Consider the following 21,651-nt stretch of genomic DNA (forward strand, 5'->3'; position numbering starts at 1 on the left):
TCATTTTCAGTTGGCCAAGACCAGTCTCCCTGGTGTTGCATGCAAGATCCTTTAAAACCTGGCTCAAATCTACTTTGTCAAACTCATTTCTCACCAGTCTTCCCGCCATGACTCCTTGGGTCATGATTGTACTTGGGCTGTTCCATAAATCCACTCTGCCTTTGTACTCGCAATCTCAGCTGGGTAGTCCTTTTCCTCACTCGACTGACCAAGTCTTATATGTACCCTCCATTTCAGGACCAGGTGAGTATCACCTTGTCCATGAAGACACTTGAATTTTTCTAGGTAGGATCTCTCCTGCCCTATTATACTTCTATAATTGTGTATACCTTAACAAAAGTGCATGTTGCCTTGTACCTGTGTTAGCTCTCAGAGTTCTTGGTTCAGTGAGAGTTCCAAGAGTTCCTTGGTAGGAACTGTCGTTCGTCATTACATGCCTAACACTTCATACAGAACCTGGACGCCTATAGGCGACATAAAGATTAAGATCTTTTTGTTACTAAAAATCTTACTTCTCAAAAATTATTAGCCAGTGATGAATACACATTTTAGTTCTGTCAGTTGTGTTGATTTGCTGATAGACTGGCTTTACAGGCATTTTGATGTTAAAACTGGAAATTTCTCTCTCACAGGAAAATGTAACTTTACATTTAATCCCACCATTTTGCTGTCACGACATTTACATGTTGAGAGGTTGTTATAATAAATGTATAATGCATTATTTGTGAGCTTTAATAGGCTAGTAAGTTCTGAATAGAATCTAGAGAGATCACAGCTCTGTCTCAAAGCAATTAGTTTTGTTTTTTAAGTTACCTTTTAAAAAATATATATGTTTCAGAATGATGTTTATACCACAAACTTACTGTTTTTCAAGAGGTAATTACACATTTGCATAAATTATCAGCTCATAATGATGATATGGTATATACTGTCTAGCTCATTTTCTCTTCTTCCCTAAGATTTGAGTATTCAGGTTAGAAATCTTGCTTATTATGGTGGTTTCTCCCTACTTACCCCTCCATGACAGAGATTCTGGGCAGAGTCTTGCCTCTGGATTGCCTGTTGGAGCATTTTCATCTTGAAAAAAATGTGGTATTTAACAAAATATATGTGGTTCCATGTAACAGGGCAGTGCAGAGCAATTCCCCTAGGGTATGTTTCATTCTGTTAGCATGTTTACACTTGATTATAAGCTTGATTATAAGAAAACATGCCATAGAAAGAAGCAAGATTAATTTAGGCAGACTGAATTTAGATACATGTGACTACAGTAACTATACTTTAGAGTCATAAGCAAGCCTATTTTCAGTCCAAAAGATTTGGGGGAAAAGAAGGAATTCAGTAAGTGTTTGAAAGATGCTAAGGTCTTTGGGGAAAGGGAAACTATTCTGGGAATATTGTCTGCTTTTGATAAGGTGGGAAGAGTGGTGACTTAATAGAAGAGAGGAAGTTAGCCCAGAGGAAGGTCAGGAAGGATTAGATTGAAGCTGTTTCTGGAAACATGGCCTTCCAGGATTCTAGGCCAAAGCTTTGAAGAGAAGGGAGTGGGCGTTTATGCACAGGTAGGAGAGGGCTAGCTTCACTTCCTCTCTATTTCTAAAGGTAGTCTATTTTATTATGAAAAGATTTTTAAATGTTGAAACATATAAATAATAAAGCCAAAACCATCCATGTTCCCAAAAGACAGAGACAAATTCTAGAGGAGTTTTGAGCAATTTCTTTCCAGCCTCTCTCCTCCACTCACTTGTATGTGTATATGCTTTAATTCAAGTGTAGGACCATGGTATGATATATTTTCTCCATTGCATTCTCATTTCAACTTCTTTGACATTTTCAAAGCATTTTCCTGGGTTAATAAAAACTTTTCAAAATATTTTAAGTTATTCCATTTCAGAGATATGCTAGAATTTATTTAGGCTTATTTACTTTATAAGTAAAACTACAGATAAATCTTTGCACCTGAGATTTTGCTAGATCTCTGATTTCTTTACAAAAGGTTAATAGAAAAAGAAAATCCTAGATCAAAGCATGCTAATATTTTTTCATGTGTTTTTTTAATTGGAGTTTAATTGCTTTACAACATAGTATTAGTTTCTGCTGTACAACAAGGTGAATGAGCCATATGTATACATATCTCTCCCCTCTTGAGCCTCCCTCCCACCACCCCCTTATCCTAGGTCTAGAGGTCATCACAGAGCTCTGAGCTGAGCTCCCTGTGCCATTCAGCAGCTTCCCATTAGCTATCTGTTTTACACGTGGTTGGAGAAGGAAATGACAACCCACTCCAGTATTCTTGCCTGGAGAATTCCATGGACAGAGGAGCCTGGCAGGCTGCAGTCCATGGGATCGCAAAGAGTCAGACACAACTGAGCGATTTTCGCTCACTTCACTTACACATGGTAGTGTATATATGTCAATGCTCCTGTCTCAATTCGTCCCACCCTCTCATTCCCCCAAAGCATACTAGTATTTTTAAGTTCTTGAGATACTTTTACAGATTGTTTTAGATGTCAGAATTAAGGAGTAAAATCTTTCCATGGTGCCACAGACAGTGATTACACTGAGAAGTGTATTGATGGAGGTGAGGAAGGATTTATAAGTGGAGAGATGTAAAATTTCACGTGTGAATGATCGATGTGGGAGAGAATGTGAGGAAGTATAAGGATGGATTGACCATGGACAGAAGGAAGGGAGTTTCCTTTTGAAGGGTGCTTCACAGTCTTGCCGTGTGTGAAATGCACAAGGTTTGAGAGTTAAATGGTAACCATTCACCTCACATGCTGCCACAGAGTTTGAGTTCAGGGGTCCATTGCTGCTGTAGTCCTCGTTCAAGAGTGAGAGTTTCTCTCTCCCCTCCACCTCCCTCATCAGTAAATGTCGATAGTGTTTATTTCTCGTCATTGGGTTGGTGAGTGGCTCAAATGAGATTGCGTGCCTAAGCCCTTAGCCTGGTGTGTGGCACAATTTTGACATCCACTGCCACCCTCCCTTATATTAGTTAGGAATCCTAGAGTTGAAAGTGACAGAACATGAAATTCAAAGAAAAAAAAAAAAGCCAGTATGCTATGTCCAGCACAAAGTCTTGTATCCAATAGAATGGGAATACCACTTGATTTTTTTTTTTAACTGGGTGAATGAATAAACAAATAAATGGGAAATGCCTAAGAAGTGTTCACAATAAGTCCATTTAAAGATTGGTTGAGCTTATAAAGATAAACAAGTCCAGTTAAAAAAAAAAGACCAAATCAAGTGGCATTCCCATTCCACTGGGTACAAGACTTTGTGCTGAATGTAGCATACACTTTAGTGTTTCTCCTCTTGATTACACAGAACTTGTATCTTTTGGTAGAAGTAGTAGTATTAATAATCCTAAATTGCAGGTGAAAATAGCTAGCCACATTTAATTTTTTTCAAAAATAAATAAGCTATGGGGATATAATGTACAGCATGGTGACTGTAACAATACTGTACAATGTATTTGAAGGTTACTAAGAGAATAGAGCTTCAAGGAAGGAAAAATTTTAACTATGTGAGGTGATTCTTGTTAACTAAACTTATTGTGGTAGTTATTTTATAACACATACATGTATCAAATCATTTTGTTGCAGGCATTAAACTGACACAATGTTATATATAACATGTCTTTAAGTCATATGGAATTATTTTTCACAATGAAAAACTTACATCTTCTTGACCTATTGTGTTTTATGTTTTTTTAAATATTGCAAGAATATTAGATGGAAACTTTAAAATGAAAAAAGTAAACCCATTTCCCTATCACAATAGTATTACAAAATGTTTTTGTCTTTATGTTGCTTTCTATTCCTTTGCAGCTTATTTTTTAAATTAGATATGTTAAATAGCAAGGATAAAAATCTAGATGGTATTTAAAACTTTTCAGGTGATTGATAACCTACTTTACCACCTGCGGTTGTCCTCTCATTACAAAAGCAAACCTATTAGCATAGTGATGCCCACCAGGTGAATGGAGGTTTGCTTCAGGAGCGAGAACAGTAGGTGTAATTGCTAAAAAGAACATTTGGACTGTAGATATAAGTGCCAGGAAGGAAATGAGTTCCGTATTTAATATCTTCTCTGTGTATGTACAAGTTCACTCACCTTTTTGAGCTGAACAGGAGAAGGAAATACTGTGATGTCCATTTGTGTGAGGAGCTTAGTGACTTTGTGGGCTTTGTAAATATGTTCTTCAGATTTATTGATGACCGTTCTGACTAGTGTGAGGTAACACATCACTGTAGGTTTGATTTGAATTTCTCCAATAGTTAGTGATGTTGAGTATCTTTTCATGTGCCTCTTAACCATCTGTATGTCTTCTTTAGAGAAATGTCTATTTAGGTCTTCCATCCAATTTTTGATTGGATTGTTTTTTTTGATGTTGAGCTGCGTGAGACTATTTGTATATTTTGGAGATTAAGCCCCTGTCAGCTGCTGCTTTTGCAAATATTTTCTCCAGTTCTGAGAGTTGTCTTTTCGTTTTGTTTATGATTTCCTTTGCTGTGCAAAAGCTTTTAAGTAAGGGTAGAGTGAGCTGGGGGCTTCCCTGGAGGCTCAGATGATGAATCTGCCTGCATTGCAGTAGGCCCGGGTTGATCCCAGGGTTGGGAAGATCCCCTGGAGGAGGGCATGGCAACCTGCTATAGTATTCATGTCTGGAGAATTTTATGGACAGAGGAGCCTGGTGGGCTAGAGTCTGTGGGCCACACAGAGTCAGACACGACTGGCACTGCTAAGCAGCAGCAGGATGAACTGGGAGATTGGGACTGACATATACACACTACTGTGTATAGAGCGGATAAATAATGAGAACCTACTGCGTAGCACAGGGAACGCTATGCTCTGAAGCGACCTAAAAGGGAAGGAAATCCAAAAAAGGGGGATATGTATATGCATATATCTGATTCACTTTGCTGTATAGCAGAAATAACACAACATTGTAAAGCAACTATACTTCAATAAAATTTTAAAAAAATTTCTTCAGATTATATCCATCTAGAGTTATTATATTAAAATTAATACAAATGTAAAATATTAATACAAAGAAAATGAAAACTCCATGCCACTGTCTGGACATACCCATCATCAGCATTCAGTCCAGCTCTTTCTTAGGTAGCACCCTAATTGATTTTCAGAGCTGTGTCTCTCTGGATTGTTTGGATTTTGTAATGTACATGTAAGCCGTTTATAATGAAATATAAAAAAGGTATATTTGGGGAGAAAGTAGGAGCACAGCCATGGGCTTCCCGGGTGGCACAGTGGTAAAGAATCTGCCTGCCAGTGTAGGAGACACCACGAGACAGGGGTTCGATGCCTGGATGGGGAAGATCCCCTGGAGGAGGGAATGGCAACCCACTCCAGCATCCATGCCTGGAAAGCTCTGTGGACGGAGGAGCCTGGCGGGCTACAGTCCACAGGGTCACGAAGAGTCAGAGACGAATGAGCAACTGAGCACACAGACGTGAACATAACTGTGTGATTTAGGATGTTCTAAAAAGTTGTATTGGAATATAGTTGGTTTACAATGTTGTGTTAGTTTCAAGTGAACAGCAGAATGATTCAGGTATGCATCGATATATTGGTTTTCAGATGCTTTTCCCTTATAGATTATTACAAGATAGTATAGTTCCCTGTGCTACCCAATAGAACCTTGTTGATTATCTATTTAAGAATTTTTTAACAATGTATCATGTAAAATTATGCACATTCAACCCTTCCCAATATACAGAAAATAGCGGTTACATATGTTCTGCTTAATAATTGCAATAGGCTTGCCAAGGCATCTCAGAATCCTGCAGAAGTGGGATTTTATGTTGTTCACGGTTGTGTCCCTCAGACCTAGAACAGTTCCTGAAGGAGGAATCTAATCTTTGTTGTTCAATATAGAGGTTACTGATAAAGATAATTTCATTAAACTAGGAGTGAAAATAGAAATAAAAGAGAACCAATGTAACTGCACTGCAGAAAAAAAAATCAAGGAACCAGTTCAGTTCCAATTGGCTCCATGAATTGGCTCTGGCAAAAGCTTAGTCAATGAAAATTCATCAGTGTTGATGCAAACTGTTGAAAGCATCAGTATTCATAAACACAAATAATAACATCTCGAATGTCACAACAGGGGGCTGAAAACCTTCTGTACTCAAACTAGGAAAAGTGATGGCTGTCATTGAACCCAGCAGCTAGATCCCAAACCGGATGTATCCCATTCATCCAAAGTGTGTATACCTTTTCATAACTGCATTCCAGCCATCAAATGTGACTCAAACCTGCACAGTAAGATAATTTATTTATTCAACGCCCATCCCATTCTGGTGGGCACCTGGATTGTTCTTTGTAGAGTAGTGTGGCATCCACCTCAGGCGATGGGGAGTTGTCTGCTGGCAGAGACCAGAGAACAGGGGTTTTGAAGACAGATGGTCTAAATTTAAATCACAGCTCTAATAAGTCAGACAGAGAAGAAGAAATAGCATATGACATCCCTTATATGTGGAATCTAATAAGGAAGGATTCAAATGAACTTATAAAACAGAAAGAGACTCACAGGCTTAGAAAACAAACTTATGGTTGCTGGTGAGAAGGGATGAGAGGAAGGGATGAGGAGTTGAGTTGGATGGGCTTGTACACTCTGTTGTATTTAAAATGGATAACCAAAAAGAAGCTACTGTGTAGCACAGGGAATTATGTTCAATGTTATGTGGCAGCCTGGATAGGAGGGGAGTTTGGGGGAGAATGGATACATGTGTATGTGCAGCTGAGTCCTTTGGCTGTTCACCTGAAACTACCACAACACTCTTAATTAGTTATACCCTGATACAAAATAAAAAGTTGAAGAAGACACCTGTTTAAAAAATATTTAAATCTTATAGCCCTGTCATTTACAAACATGTGACCTTGGACAGGTAATCCAACCTTAGTTTGTTTTGTTAACAATTAAATCTCTTCATAACAAGATAGTAAGTATGATAATCTGAACAGGTACTTGGGACTTTACAGGTCACTGATGTTCTATCAGAGCTGTGGTTATATGTGAAGGAATCCAGACAGTTATTCAACAAATGGCTTTGATCATAGAATCCTAGAATTAAATCTAAGGTATCTTTTTGCTCCATCCCAGGTAGTGCATCAAAAAAAGAGTCAGCCTAAAATTTGCAAATGTACTTGGTGATACGGGAAGCTCATTTTTGTGTTCATATTAAAAGGTAATATTTGATAAATCTAACTTTCCCCCATTCACCTATTTGAATTTCCCTTTGTCCATTGTTCTCTTGGCCCAGTAAAGCTGGTCTGTGAACTGTGAAAACACAGTTAAAGAAATAGGCTTAGTTTCCTTGCCATGACCAGACACTGTCGCAGGATGATGTCTTCCTTGTGCGTGTGCAGAGCTGCTAATTATTCTTCTTTAAGAAATAATGACATGCCAGGGCATGAAACCTGGGGCCACCGTCTTTATTCAGTTAGGCAAGCATGAACCTGCACGTGCCCATGCATAACGAATAATCACTTCATGTAACTGAATGTTGGTTTTGGTGTGCCTGTTCCCCAATGAGGCAGCATCTAGAAGGATCAAAAGGTGATTTATTCCAAAACAGTCTGTGCAAAGGGGTCTGAGTGTGTGCCACATTGCATCTTCATTATACATTTCATCCTGAAACTCAATTAGCAAGCCTGTTATTTTTTTTTATTAAAATCGCTTAAAAAAATTAAGGCAGAAGGATTTTTATGATACCAGAGGGCAAGCTGTGTAATCAGCTGGGCCCCACATGTGTTCGTTTCCTGTTATAGTCCTGATCTGAGGCTCATGATACTAATCTAGGGGATTGCTGGGGCTGAGAGGCCATGAATCCTGAGAAGATTTGTCAACCCCCTCAGCACACCCCCCCCACCCCCCCCACCCCCACCCCCCACACATACACATCCCTCTCGCTCGCTCTCTCACTTCAGGGCTCAGTGTAACATTACTTCAAAGCTTTTCATCCTACTGGGACTGAGCCCAGCCAGGGAACCCGGCCTCTTCTCTGACACACAGAAGTTTCTGCCTTGTTGGGCAGGTCCTTTCTCCTAAAAGCAGAAGCTCTTAACTTGGGATCGATGTGGAGTTAGAGTCTGGGGGGACCTATGTATGCGCTCAGTCACTTCAGTCATGTCCGACTCTTTGTGACCCTATGTATGGACTGTAGCCCACCAGGATCCTCTGTCTGTGGTATTCCCTGGGCAAGAATACTAGAGTGGGTTGCTGTGTCCTTTTCCAGGGGATCTTCCCGACCAGGGATCTAACTCTTATCTCCTGCATTGCAGGTGGATTCTCTACCACTGAGCCACCAGGAAAGCCCAGGGGAAGGGGGAGAACTATAAATCCCCTTAAATGATTCGTATACTTATCTAGGAAGAGGATCTTTTTGTGTTCATGATTGAGAAAAGATTAAGAAACGGAACTATTCTAGCTTTGCTCTCATCTTTTGACACCAAAGGGTGTTGGAATAAACTTGGTCTTGGGAGTGAGATGGATTTCTGTTCGGATTGTTTCCAGTAGATTTTAGCTGTGTAACCTTGGGCAGGCTATCAGATCTCTCTGAAACTCTATTTTCTCAAATATAAAACAAGGGTAAGAATGCCCATTTTAAGGTTGAAGTAACTGGTAGATTTAATAGCAAAACAATAAGTAAATTTTATTCTTTTCCCTTCTATGCATAAAATGAAAGAAAGTATCTGTTCTATCTTGTTCCTTGTTGGATCTTCTCATGACAGTGCCTTGCACATAGCAGACTCTCAAGTGTTGGTTGGATGGATAACTGAATGGATGGATGGTTTGGTACCCGGATGAACTCACTCTGTCTGCTTCCTAAAAGCACTGATTTTCTAAGAGAAATCTTGGTGCTAGAATTGGCCTTGCTTAGACCCCTCCAAGACCCATGCTCCATGTCCTATGCAAAAATCTTTCTGAATACTACAACAAGATTGGATCTTGTTATCCTGTGCTCTAAATAATGGTCTCTGCTGGGCCTTTGTCTATATCAGGGCTGGGCAAACTAGCCAGCAGACCAGATCTGGCCTGTTGCCTGTTCTTGAAATGTAGCCATGCTCATTTATCAACATGTCTAGGACAGGTTTGGGCTATAGCAGAGTTGAGTACTGAGCACAGAGATCATATGGTCTTCAATGCTTGATGTAATTTTTATCAGCCTCTTTTTCCATAAAAAGTTCTCCAACCCTTGATAGACATTTTCTGTACTGCAGGATTGGTCTTAAGATACTTCTTCTGTGGACTGTGAAGCTAAGATTTAATAGTTAAGGGTCTTGACTAAGATAGCACAACTTTAGAATTGTTAAGGTTTCAATCCAGATCTGTGTGATTCCACAGCCCATAGTTTTTCCACTAAATGACGATACCTTGCAATAAGACCAAATCCTAGCTGAACCAGTTATATCTTCCAGTTCTTCCTGGAGACCATGAGTGGCATGGGGAGCAGTTCAGTGGTGTTCCCTGGAATCGTGGTGGGACCTGGTAGTGCTGGCATTTATCATCAGTAGTCTAGTTCCAATTTGAGTACCAATGGTGTGAGTTTAGAAGTAGGTGAGGGAGGTTGATGAGGATTTCAAGGACTAATACTGGCAGTGGCAGAGCAGTATGGGCATGCTGCAGGTTCTCTGCAAACATAATACTACTCCCCAGAGCTCAGGGGTTTCAGCATTCTAGGAAGATCCTTGTTACTGCTGAATGTGGCATCCACTCTTGTTTGATGCCTTGGTGAGCAATATGTAATATTTGTGCATTTTCAGCACACAGCCACTCAACAGAGACTGTCCCTGCTCCAGGCTAGGAGACTATAGGAGTTTTGGACCTCCTTGTCTGCCCACAGCTTCCATGCCCTCATTGGCAGATCTGACTGCAAAAATTTGAGATGAAGTTCTTTCACAGTCAATTAATCCTGGTGGAAATTTGATTGTTTCAAGGATTTACAGACGAACTTCTATAGTTCTTCTGTTAGTACTCAATCGGCCCATTATTAGGGGCTTCCCAGGTAGCACAGCGGTGAAGAATTTGCCTGCCATTGCAGGAAACACAAGAGACATGGGTTTGATCCCTGCAGCATGAAGATCCCCTGCAGTAGGAAATGGCAACCCACTCTAGTACTCTTGCCTGGAAAATTCCACGGACAGAGAAGCCTGGGATGCTACAATCCATGGGGTTGCAAAGAGTCAGACATGATTGAGCACAAGCACAACAAGCCCCTTATTACTGATTCTCACTTGACTTTCACACTTCCAGTTAATTTTTCTAAGCTTATAAACTGGTTATGATTAAATAACAGAAATAAAATTGGGAAAATTAGCTATTCCTGCTTTCGCTTGACTGCATAGCAATGCTTGCCTTATAACCGAGACAAGCTGAAGATCATGATAATAGCGAGAAAATTATAGCCACCCGACTGGAAGTGACACTGTTGGGTAGTGACACTGCTGGGTAATCAACTGCTAAGTCACTTCAGTTGTGTCCAACCCTGTGCGACCCCATAGACAGCAGCCCACCAGGCTCCCCCATCCCTGGGATTCTCCAGGCAAGAACACTGGAGTGGGTTGCCATTTCCTTCTCCAATGCATGAAAGTGAAGAGTGAAAGTGAAGTCGCTCAGTCGTGTCCGACTCTCAGCGACCCCATGGACTGCAGCCTACCAGGCTCCTGCATCCATAGGATGTTCCAGGTGAGAGTACCGGAGTGGGGTGCCATTGCCTTCTTCGGTTGGGTAATCAAAGGTTATACTAATGAAAAATGGTTATACTGTGAAACAATTGTCATATAAAATGGGGTACTGTAACTTTGGGTTAGTAAGGGGACAGTGAGAAGGATCAGGAAGGCAAAATGTTCTTCCTGATAGTCTGGTTTTGTTCTTTGTGGCTGGCATTAGGGGAAGTGTCTGAGTCTGTCTCCATCTGTCATGGAGCTGCTGATGGAGGATTCCATGAAAAAACTGCAGGGTGGACAGGAAGGAATCGGAGCTATAATTAACTTTCTGTTTCATTGTGTTCTATATCAGTGACGCTTTTTCCCCTAAAGACGAAATCGTGTAATCTTACCCTGTGGCTTTCACAGTCTCTAAAGTCAATGAATCTTTCAGTTTATGCTGAAAATATAAAAGAGATAAAATGAGGCTGCTCTGATTTAAGTGAGGGTGGAGGAGCCTGGTAAAATTAAGTAACATTTCATTTGTTGTGCCAGTGTAACTCTGTGGGGAAATAATGGGTTGATTAAAATTCTTGGTCTGTCGTGTAATTATTTAGAGTGAATGCTTCTTACAGAAAAATACGTTTCTCTTTGTAGTCCTCTTGCTTTATTCCTGAAATATTTTAGTGCCCAGTTATTTTCTTCTTAAGCTTCAAAATATGCAAGTAGCTCTCAAGCTTTTTTTGTTTTTGTCTTTCACTTGAGGTCAGGTACTTCTCATGGGTCCAAGCTGTTGGTGGCTTGATTGTATTTCTGCCTTGGAAACACGTTTATTAAGCCCCATCACAAAATTTAGGTCACCCTCATGGAGACTAAAGAGCTCATTCAAAAATTGTAGGTGGTGCTTCCCTAATGGTTCAGTGGTAAAGAATGCACCTGCCAATGCAGATGTGGGTTTGATCCTCGGTCCAGGAGGATCCCACACGCTGTGGGGCAACAAAGCCTGTGCTCCGCAATTGGTGAGCCATGCTCTAGAGCCTGGGAGCTGCAACTACGGAGCCCACGTGCCGCAGCTACTGAAGCCCACTCACCTAGTGCCTATCGTTTGCAACAGGAGAAGCCACAGCGATGAGAAGCCTGCACACCACAACTAGAGAGCAGCCTCCACTTGCTTCAACAAGAGAAAAGCCCGTGCGGCAATGAAGAGCCAGCACAGACAAAAATAAATATGGAAAAATTTTAAAAAGTTACAGCTGATTAAGAAACACTTTGAACTGGGGAGAAATTGACAAGTGTATCAGATTTCAATTTATATCGATGAGGCGGAGTAGTCCAGGTGATGATGCCCTCCTCACTTGCTAGGTGGGGGAGAGGCCTGAGCAAAGGCATTGAAACCTATATAAACAGTGCTTTCTAGGGTTGCACACCCTAGGTGTACGGAATACAGTTAATTATATTACTTTGGGAAAGAGCAAGGCATGTTCATGGACTGGTAAGGGACTTACCATGTGATGACTAGTTCACCGAAACCATTATTTGAGAGTCCTTGTGTGTGTTTTCTCTATAGCTATCTCAAGAAGGCGAGCTGCTGGTACTCTATGATTTCTGCACAGCATTTATGCTGTTTTTTTCTTTTCTTTCACTCCAGGTGCAGTTTCATTACTGGTCATAGTTCAGTGTATGTGTGTGGTGGCATTTGAGGGTGGGTGTATGTACCCATCCGTTGGCTGCCAGCCTTGCTGAGCTCACATATGGTCCTTATTTATGTGTTGCCAGGGAGAAATGCCTGCTGCCCCTCCAGTTGGCTTTGGAATCCAAGAATGTGAAGCTGGCTCAACATGCCTTGGCAGGGATACAGGTACAGTATACAATATATCTTGTTCTTACCCCAACAGGATGAGAGAAATTGACAGACCACCTTGGCACTGAAAGAGCAAATAGTTACCATTCTAAATTATAGCTGTTTAAAGACCCCAGCAGAAATTGATTGAACTGTGTAATAACCAGAGAGAATAATGATTCTCTTTTCTAGACCAGCATTTCTCTGTGCACAGCATTATCTTGCTGAGCATATATGGTCAGACACTGACTCTTGGAGACTCCAATATTTTTTATGACACCTAACTTTTAGGAGAGTAAGGGACTCCAAGAGAGACACCTCAAGTTCTATACCAGCTCAGATCTTATATGCATCCAGCATCTGTGGTTCTGTGTCATGAGCAATGATGGTAAGCCAGAATGATTTTGGTTTGTTTTCTAGTCTATAGTTAAGTTGGTGAACGTTTTGTTTCCAGAACGAGATTGGGAAGAAAAAAGAAATTTGGTCTAATCAGAAAAGTCAAATTGCACAAACACACTTCCTTCTCTGAGCGTTTGTTCATTCTGTTTTGCACCATATGTAGTAAGTCTAATTCCAAAGGTGCAGAGTTGTTGGCTGTATAAATACATTGACTTTTTAAAAAGGATTTTTAAAATTGCAATAAATTACTTTATATGTTGTGTTAGTTTCTGCATACAATAAAGTAAATCAGTCATATGTATACATATATCCCCTCCCTCTTGGACCACTCTCCACCCCAACCCCTCATTCCATGGCCCTCTGGGTCATCACAGAGCCCTGAGCTGAGCTTCCTGTGCTTCATAGCAGCTTTCCACTAGCTGTTTTACACATGGATAAAGATGTGGTAAACACACACAGTAGAATACTATTCAGCTACTAAAAGGAACAAAATGGGGTCATTCATAGAGATGTGGATGGACCTAGAGTCTGTCATACAGAGTGAAGTCAGTCAGAAAGAGAAAAGCAAACATCATCTATCAATGCATATATGTAGAATCTAGAAAAATGGTACAGATAAACACCGACTTCTTATGTGGTTTGGTGGCTGAGTGACAAGCGCTGTGGAGTTCAAGCCTGCAGGGGATTCTTCCAGCATGGCCATGGATTGATAGCATTATTGGGTGTCTTTTCACATTACTGTTTCATAGTTTGCTCTTTAAGTTTAGAGAGGTCTCTAATACCTTTTCAGTGTTAGTAAGTAAGAAAGAGTAAGAAAATTATGACTGTTTTCCCCTTAGCAGATCAGAATTAGAGAATGTATATTTCAATATGCATTGACATTAGGAATTTTTAAACATTAAAAAGTTAAACAGTTATTAAAAACTCTGCTTTTCTCCAAAGTAACTGTAAAAATGAATAGAAGTTTGTTTCAACCTGCCACTTACGTTCTCTTTTCTCTAGTATTACAGGGATTTTCCATTTAGTGTTTTTTTGGGGTTTTTTTTTAACCCTCAAACTCTGTAAGTTACAATCTCGTGTTTTCATGGGAACTTCACTGACATGGGGGGCTGGGTATCTTCTTCTCAGCATCCCTTGTAACCTCCCATTCGTATCTGACTCTACCACTCCATGGACTATACAGTCTATTGAATTCTCCAGGCCAGAATACTGGAGTGGGTAGCCTTTCCCTTCTCCAGGGGATCTTCCCAACCCAGGGATCGAACCCAGGTCTCCCGCATTGCAGGCAGATTTTTTTACCAGCTGAGCCACAAGGGAAGCCCAAGAATACTGGAGTGGGTACCCTATCCATTCTCCAGCAGATCTTTCCAACCCAGGAATCAAACTGGGATCTCCTGAATTGCAGGCAGATTTTTTACCAACTGAGCTATCAGGGAAGCCCCTCCCCCATTAACTTTTAAGGCACTTTTTTTTTTTTTTTAGAGTTTTTTAGTCTTTATTACTTTAAGTAAAAACAGGGTTTTGTATATGAACTAACTCTGGGCTGCCCTGCATAGTCAAAAATTTCTTTTGAGTGGACACTTCAGAGATATTGTGGGTTCAGTCCCCAATCAGTGTAATAAAGCAGATATTGCAATAGAGTGAGCCACATGCATTTTACATTTTCCCAGTGCATATAAAAGTTATGTTTATACCATGCTGTAGACTCTGAAGTGTGCAGTAGCATTATGTCTAAAAAAATGTACATACCTTGACTAAAAACTACTTTCTTGATAAAATGCTAACATCATCTGAGCCTTCAGCCAGCTATAGTAGTAACATCAAAGGGCACTGATTGCAGATCATTATAACAAATAGAGTAAAAATAAAAAAGTTTCCAATATTGCAAGAATTATCAAAATGTGACACAGAGACACTATGTGAGTAAATACTTTTGGAAAAATGGTGCCAGTAGACTTAACTGACACAGTTGCCACAGCCTTTCAGTTTATAAAGAAACATGATACTTGTGAAGGGCAGTAAAGCTAAGTGCCATAAAATGATGTATAAAATGATGTATAGCTGTATAGATGAATTCAGGGAGTCCTAAGAAGAAGGTTTGAAATACGTGTTTTCTGGATCTGCAGTGACATTCAGCTAAAAGAGGGAGTCGTTACCCTGGATGAATCAGAATTCCAAAAATTCTTCATGGTTGCAACCCCATGCTGCGTCAGACAAGGACAGATTTAATAGGGATAAATATAAAATCCGTCCTACTCTGGGGTCTCAAAGATCAATTGCCTCAGGACAGATTGGGGAAGAACAGCTTAATTGTAGCCCTTGAGAATGAGGTTTCTGCGTGAGTCAGCATAAAATGTGCTGTGACTTACAACTAAGCTAATTTGATCCGAGAGTGTGATTAAACTTCTGTATTACTGCTTTTTGTTTGTTTTTTGGTTTGATTTTAAGCAGTAAACACACTTAATTGTCTCACACAACTAGAATTCTAGAGGTAAACAATTCCAGGTTGAAATAGGACGGCAATGGCCACCAAAGACTACATTTCTTTCACTCTTGCCATCTTTTTATTGTTATTATTTTTAAAAGACTATTTTAGAGCAGTGTTAGACTGACAGTAAAATTGAAAGGAGGGTGCAGAGATTTCCCACATACTCCCTCCCCCTACACATGCGTAGCCTCACCCATCATCACTCCCGGAACCATACTTCTTATAGAAAAAAACCCAGAGACGAGGCTACATTGACACGTCCTAATCACCCAGAGTCCATATGTTCACCTTAGCATGCACCTTCGGGTGCTCCTGCTCATTGCTGTCAGACCACCCTTGAAGTGTTAAATTCACTGGAGGTCAGTTGAGGAGGAAAGTGTCTGTGAAACTATGTTATGTGGAGAACGTTTGATGACACCCAAGGAGGTTTAGTGTGGAAAAGAAGAGATTTGGGTGGAGTTCATCACTGATCAGGTATTCTAGAAACGTAATCTGTGTGGCTCCAGGTATAACTAGGGGATACAAGTTGTAGGCAAGGAGGGTTTGGTTCAATTCGTAAAGAATTTGATGAAAAATGAGTTGTTTTCAAGTAGAGGAGAGCTGTACTGTGAGATGTAATGCCTTCTGGGAAACCTCATGAAAATGACTGTCTTCTTGTTTAGGTTTTTGTGGGATTGATTTTCTGATGAAAATATATTAAGATTTGTAGATTCGTGAATAATCCCTAGGTAAATGATAGCTCACATTAGGAAATACAAATATGAACAATCAAGCTGTGTATAAAACCTCCTTTCCTGTGACAAAGCTTCATTCAGAAAGGGCGTGTGCGAATGTGCCTGTTGTGAGGAGCTGGATTTCCCTTGGCACATTCATCCTCCATCCTCACCCACCAAACGACTTATTTGGCCACCACATTAGAATTTCACTTCATAAAATTTACAGTAAATTATCTAATAGCAGGAAAAACCCTTTGCCAAAAACCATTTACCAAAGGCATGATGCATTTTTCTTTTTAATGGCACAGAGCGGAAACTCCTTCCTAATGGCCTCCAGCTACATGCTTCCTGACTAAGAAACATTATCTGTAGTACATACTAGGCTATAGCAGAATAAGACAGCAGGGGAAAGCCTGTCTGTGATCACTGTCTTGTGCCTCTTTGCAGAAGCTCCTGGCAGAAGAGAGGTTTGTATCCATGGAAACGGACTCTGATGAGAAGCAGCTGCTCAATCAGATCCTGAATGCTGTGAAAGTGACGCCTTCCCTCCACGAGGACCTGCAGGTGGAAGTGATGAAGGTGGGTTTGACGCACTCCCAGTTTGCGTCACTGTGATGGAAACAAATTGCTGACCCTCATTGTTATCTTAAAGATGCCTCTATGTGGTGGTCATTTGGGCTATATGATTATTATCCTTGCTTGCAGTCCCCAGAATAACCTTGATTGTCGAACAGAAATGACAACTAAGTAAAAAGGTTTACTTGGTTTACAGATTTCAATAAATCTGTAAGATTTTTGGCCTGAGCCTACGTATCAAATGTTGTTAAATATATTTATGCCCTTTTGAGAGAATGTACAGGAGTAGTTCCAGCTTGGGGTAGACCTGATCATTCTGGGCATTCTGCCTGCCTGTAAATGTTAAAACAAAGCAAAGACCTAATGACGTATATTAATGCTCTGTAGAATAGTCAATTTAAGGAAAGGATGATCATCCTTTGAAGCCATATCAGAATCATATCTTTATTTCCACCCTCACATTCTGTGAACCTTATCTCCCTCATTCTAATTATCATCTCCCTCTGGGCGGTGGCATCTCTCTCTTCCCTTTTCCCTTTTTCCCCTCCTTTGAGAGCCACCATAATTGGGAGCCTCTTATACAGACTCAGAGGTGTGTTGGATCCTGTAAGTGAACAGTGAGTTGGGCAGAAAAGGATGGAAATCTCTAGCCTAGAATAACACCTTGGTCAGTGTAGCACAGCTAGAACCCACGAGCTGGACACAACATCTGTCCATTTCTTCCCTAGAGGAGTATGTACAGAGAAATGTATAAGCATAGTTGGTGTCATATAATGGTTGCTTTCTTCCTAGAAATGCAATGGTGGATTTTTGTCTTTGATAAGAGATATCAGTCTTTTACCTCTCAGTTTCTCCCTTGAGAAAGATCAGCTTCAATCATGGCATTGTCTTAATGTCCTGGGTCTCACCTTAGCCCTATTGGTGGGTAATTTAGTATAGTGATTCAGACTTTGAACCCAGCCTGTCTGGATTTGAATACTTAATTTCTAGTTGGACTTCCTTGAACAGATTCCTGAACCACTCTGTGCTTTGGTCTCCTCATCCGGAGAATGGGGGAAATAGTTCAATTCAGTCGTTCAGTCGTGTCTGACTCTGCGACCCCAAGGACTGCAGCACGCCAGGCTTCCCTGTCCATCACCAACTCCTGGAGCTTGCTCAAACTCATGTCCATTGAGTCGGTGATGCCCTCCAACCATCTCATCCTCTGTCATCTCCTTCTCCTCCTGCCTTCAGTTTTTCCCAGCATCAGGGTCTTTTCCAATCAGTCAGTTCTTCACATCATGTGGCCAAAGTTTTGGAGTTTTAAGCTTCAGCATCAGTCCTTCCAATGAATGTTCAGGAATGATTTCCTTGAGGATGGACTGGTTGTATCTCCTTGCAGTCCAAGGGACTATCAAGAGTCTTCTCCAACACCACAGTTCAGAAGCATCAATTCTTTGGCACTGAGCTTTCTTTATAGTCCAGTTCTTACATCCATACCTGGCTACTGGAAAAACCATAGCTTTGACTAGACAGACCTTTGTCGGCAAAGTAATGTCTCTGCTTTTTAACATGCTGTCTAGCTTGGTCATAGCTTTTCTTCTAAAGAACAAGCGTCTTTAAATTTCATGGCTGCAGTCACCATCTGCAGTGATTTTGGAGCCCAAGAAAATAAAGTATCTCTCTGTTTCCATTGTTTCCCCATCTATTTTCCATGAAGTTATGGGACTGGATGCCATGATCTTCATTTTTTGAATGTTGAGTTTTAATCCAACTTTGTCAGTCTCCTCTTTCACTTTCATCAAGAGGCTCTTTAGTTCCTCTTCACTTTCTTCCATAAGGGTGGTGTCATCTCTGTATCTGAGGTTATTGATATTTCACCCAGCAATCTTGATTCCAGCTTGTGCTTCATCCAACCCAAAATAAGCAGGGTGGATATATACAGCCTTGATATACTCCTTTCCTAATTTGGAACCAGTCTGTTTTTCCATGTCCAGTTCTAACCATTGCTTCTTGACCTGCATACAGATTTCTCAGGAGGCAGGTTAGGTGGTCAGGTATTCCCATCTGTTTAAGAATTTTCCACAATTTGTTGTGATCCACATAGTCAAAGGCTTTGGCATAATCCATAAAGCAGAAATAGATGTTTTTATGGAATCCTCTTGCTTTTTGATGATCCAATGGATGTTGGCAATTTGATCTCTGGTTCCTCTGCCTTTTCTAAAGCCAGCTTGAACATCTGGAAGTTCATGGTTCACATACTGTTCAAGCATGGCTTGGAGAATTTTGAGCATTACTTTGCTAGCATGTGAGATGAGTGTAATTGTGTAGTACTTGGAACATTCTTTAGCATTGCCCTTCTTTGAGATTGGAATGAAAACTGACCTTTTCCAGTCCTGTGGTCACTGCTGAGTTTTCCAAATTTGCTGGCGTATTGAGTGCAGCTCTTTCACAGCATCATCTTTTAGGATTTGAAATAGCTCAGCTGGAATTCCATCACCTCCACCTCCACAGCACCTTCATCGGGGGGAAATAGTAGTCCCTACCTAATAGGAGCATTGTGAGGACTAAGTAAGTGATAGTTGTAAGGAATTTGGCACAGTATCTGGCCCAAAGCAAGTTCTTTAGAAGGGCTCTTTGTTACTTCTTCTATTCCTATTACTTCTGCCACAACTAACTACTGCTGCTGAGTCATCATCTCAGTGGGTGGGTCTAGGAATATTCTTATGCTCAGTAAACAATGAGAATGTCTGAGCTACCTAATCTTTAAGATCTCATTGTCTTTAACTCTCTCTAATTCTGGAATGTGTGGTTTTGCCTTATCCTTTGACACATGTTGGGCTGCTGTGCCTTCCTAGGAATCCAAGAGTAACCATCTCAAGATTTGTTTGACTTCTCTGCTACCTCTGTGCAACCACTGAGAGAGGCAAGGTCAGCAGCCATGTCCATCACTTTTACAACTTTCAAGTTGTCTGTTTATCCTTCTTCCACTAAAAGATCTCCAAATACTGAAGATTGAGCGTTGATGTCACGCTAAGACACACTTCACAGATTTCATATTATTCTGAAATTTTTCCCAGGAGTATAGCTTTTCATGGAATATAGGGATTTGCATTAAAAATTAAAATGTGAAAGTACCTATTCTTCTAGGAACTGTGGAGGAGCAGGATGTTTAATGGTTATGTCAACAGAAACACCTGTTTAGAAAACATACTTGCTTTCTAATTCCAGCCCAGTGGTACCTTCTGCCAGCCTTGCTGAAGACAGGAGTTGACACATGTTAGCTCTGCTGGAAACCCTGGAAAGCGAGTCTTTATGGACTTTCTAATGACACCATACTAGACAGTGGTACTTGTAGTTAATGTCTGGAAATAGATCAGACATTGTCAGAAAAGAGGAAAACAATCATCTGGGTTGCGATTCTTCACAATTAGGTTTCTGAAACTTCTGAAAAGAAGAGCGCCTTTGGTACATGCTTTTGTTTTTAGAAACTTTGTGAAAGTTGCTCAGTTGTGTTAAACTCTTTGTGACCCCATGGACTGCAGCCTGCCAGGCTCCTCTGTCCATAGAATTCTCCAGGCCAGAATACTGGAGTAGTTAGCCATTCCTTTTTTCAGGGGATCTTCCCAACCCAGGAACTGAACTCCAGATTCCCACATTGCAGGTGGATTCTTTACCAGCTGAGCCACCAGAGAAGCCCCAAAATACTGGAATGGGTAGCCTATCCCTTCTTCAGGGGATCTTCCTGACCCAGGGATCGAACTGGTGTCTCCTACATTGCAGTTGGATTCTTTACCAGCTGAGCTAATGTTTTAAAAACTTAAACATTAGAATTAGGAAAAATATATCAAGCTAGTTTTTTAGCATCAAATGAAACTTTGGAGAAGGTGGTCTCACTTTGAGAGCCCACAGGTGAGGGTTCCGTGATCATTTCTTATTTCTGAGATTTAAATTACTTGTTTGGGTATAAACATATACAAATGATAGCATTTGGGGCTTAGAAATAAGTTTTATACCCTCTCTCCATGCATGAGGAATTTCTATACCAACTTCAGTCATCTTTAGATGTGAGCACCCTTCTGTCTTGTAATTCTGTAATGCTTGTCATGACCAAAGTAAAAACTTTAACACAAGGACTTGTTTTGCTAATATCATTACCACATGAAAATGCTTTTACCGCCTTTTGTCCCCAAAGTAGAGACAGAAATAGAGAGAAATATGAATTGGATGAGTCCTCAGAGGGAATGACTGAATTCCATTACATATGGAGGATATATTAACTTATTCTTGGTGTTTCTACATAACTCATCCTAACAGTCAATGATCTAAACTAGATATTTCTTATAAAAATTGTCTAGTCATATTATAGAAATATATTTTAGGAAATCTTTTAAAATGTGATATGGTAGACCTTTACAAATAATGGTCTGAGTATGCTATTCAGGACAGGTAGAGCCACACCATGCAGTTTTTATTTCTTTCCAAACATGGCACAGTACATTTTTATGACAAATCATAAGTCCTGTTTTTCAGGAAACTGTATCGTACATTTTACTCACATATTGCTATCTGCTACTGTTTATAAACATAAGAAATTGAATCATGTCACATTCTTAGAAGTGTGCAGCAACTGTATTAAATTCCTGGGGAGAAAATAGTATGGTTCCCTCTTTTAGAAACTTCCCTGAGATAAAACAGGAAGCAGCTAATAATGAAACCCAAGATTATGATGGTAATGTTCTCATTTAGAAAGAAGGCTCTAGACTTTCAGTTGGAGGGTTTAGAAATATCAATGATGCTTGCTTCTGACAAATTTAATAGGGATGACATTAGATCACAGTCTAGGAACTGTTCTGTTGAATACATGGTTGTACTATCTAACAGAAGGGGGAGAAAACACAACTTTTATTTATTGAAATGGCCGTGGAATCCAAATAAAAATTTTATCACTGAGCACATAGAGTGTCAGACCTGCAGAT

General features: G+C 40.3%; 1 protein-coding gene across 2 annotated transcripts in view; it reads left to right on the top strand.

Moving 5' to 3' along the window:
* ARFGEF3 (ARFGEF family member 3) overlaps positions 1–21,651 on the top strand; it is a 178,449-nt gene that overhangs the window by 32,950 nt on the left and 123,848 nt on the right. For both annotated transcript variants that reach the window (XM_018053258.1, XM_018053259.1), the window contains exons 3-4: positions 12,451–12,532; positions 16,565–16,696. In XM_018053258.1, coding sequence (XP_017908747.1) covers positions 12,451–12,532; positions 16,565–16,696 — 214 coding nt within the window. The remainder of the gene's footprint in view (positions 1–12,450; positions 12,533–16,564; positions 16,697–21,651) is intronic.

This window comes from Capra hircus, chromosome 9 (assembly GCF_001704415.2).
Source record: "Capra hircus breed San Clemente chromosome 9, ASM170441v1, whole genome shotgun sequence".
In the NCBI taxonomy this organism is placed as follows: domain Eukaryota; kingdom Metazoa; phylum Chordata; class Mammalia; order Artiodactyla; family Bovidae; genus Capra; species Capra hircus.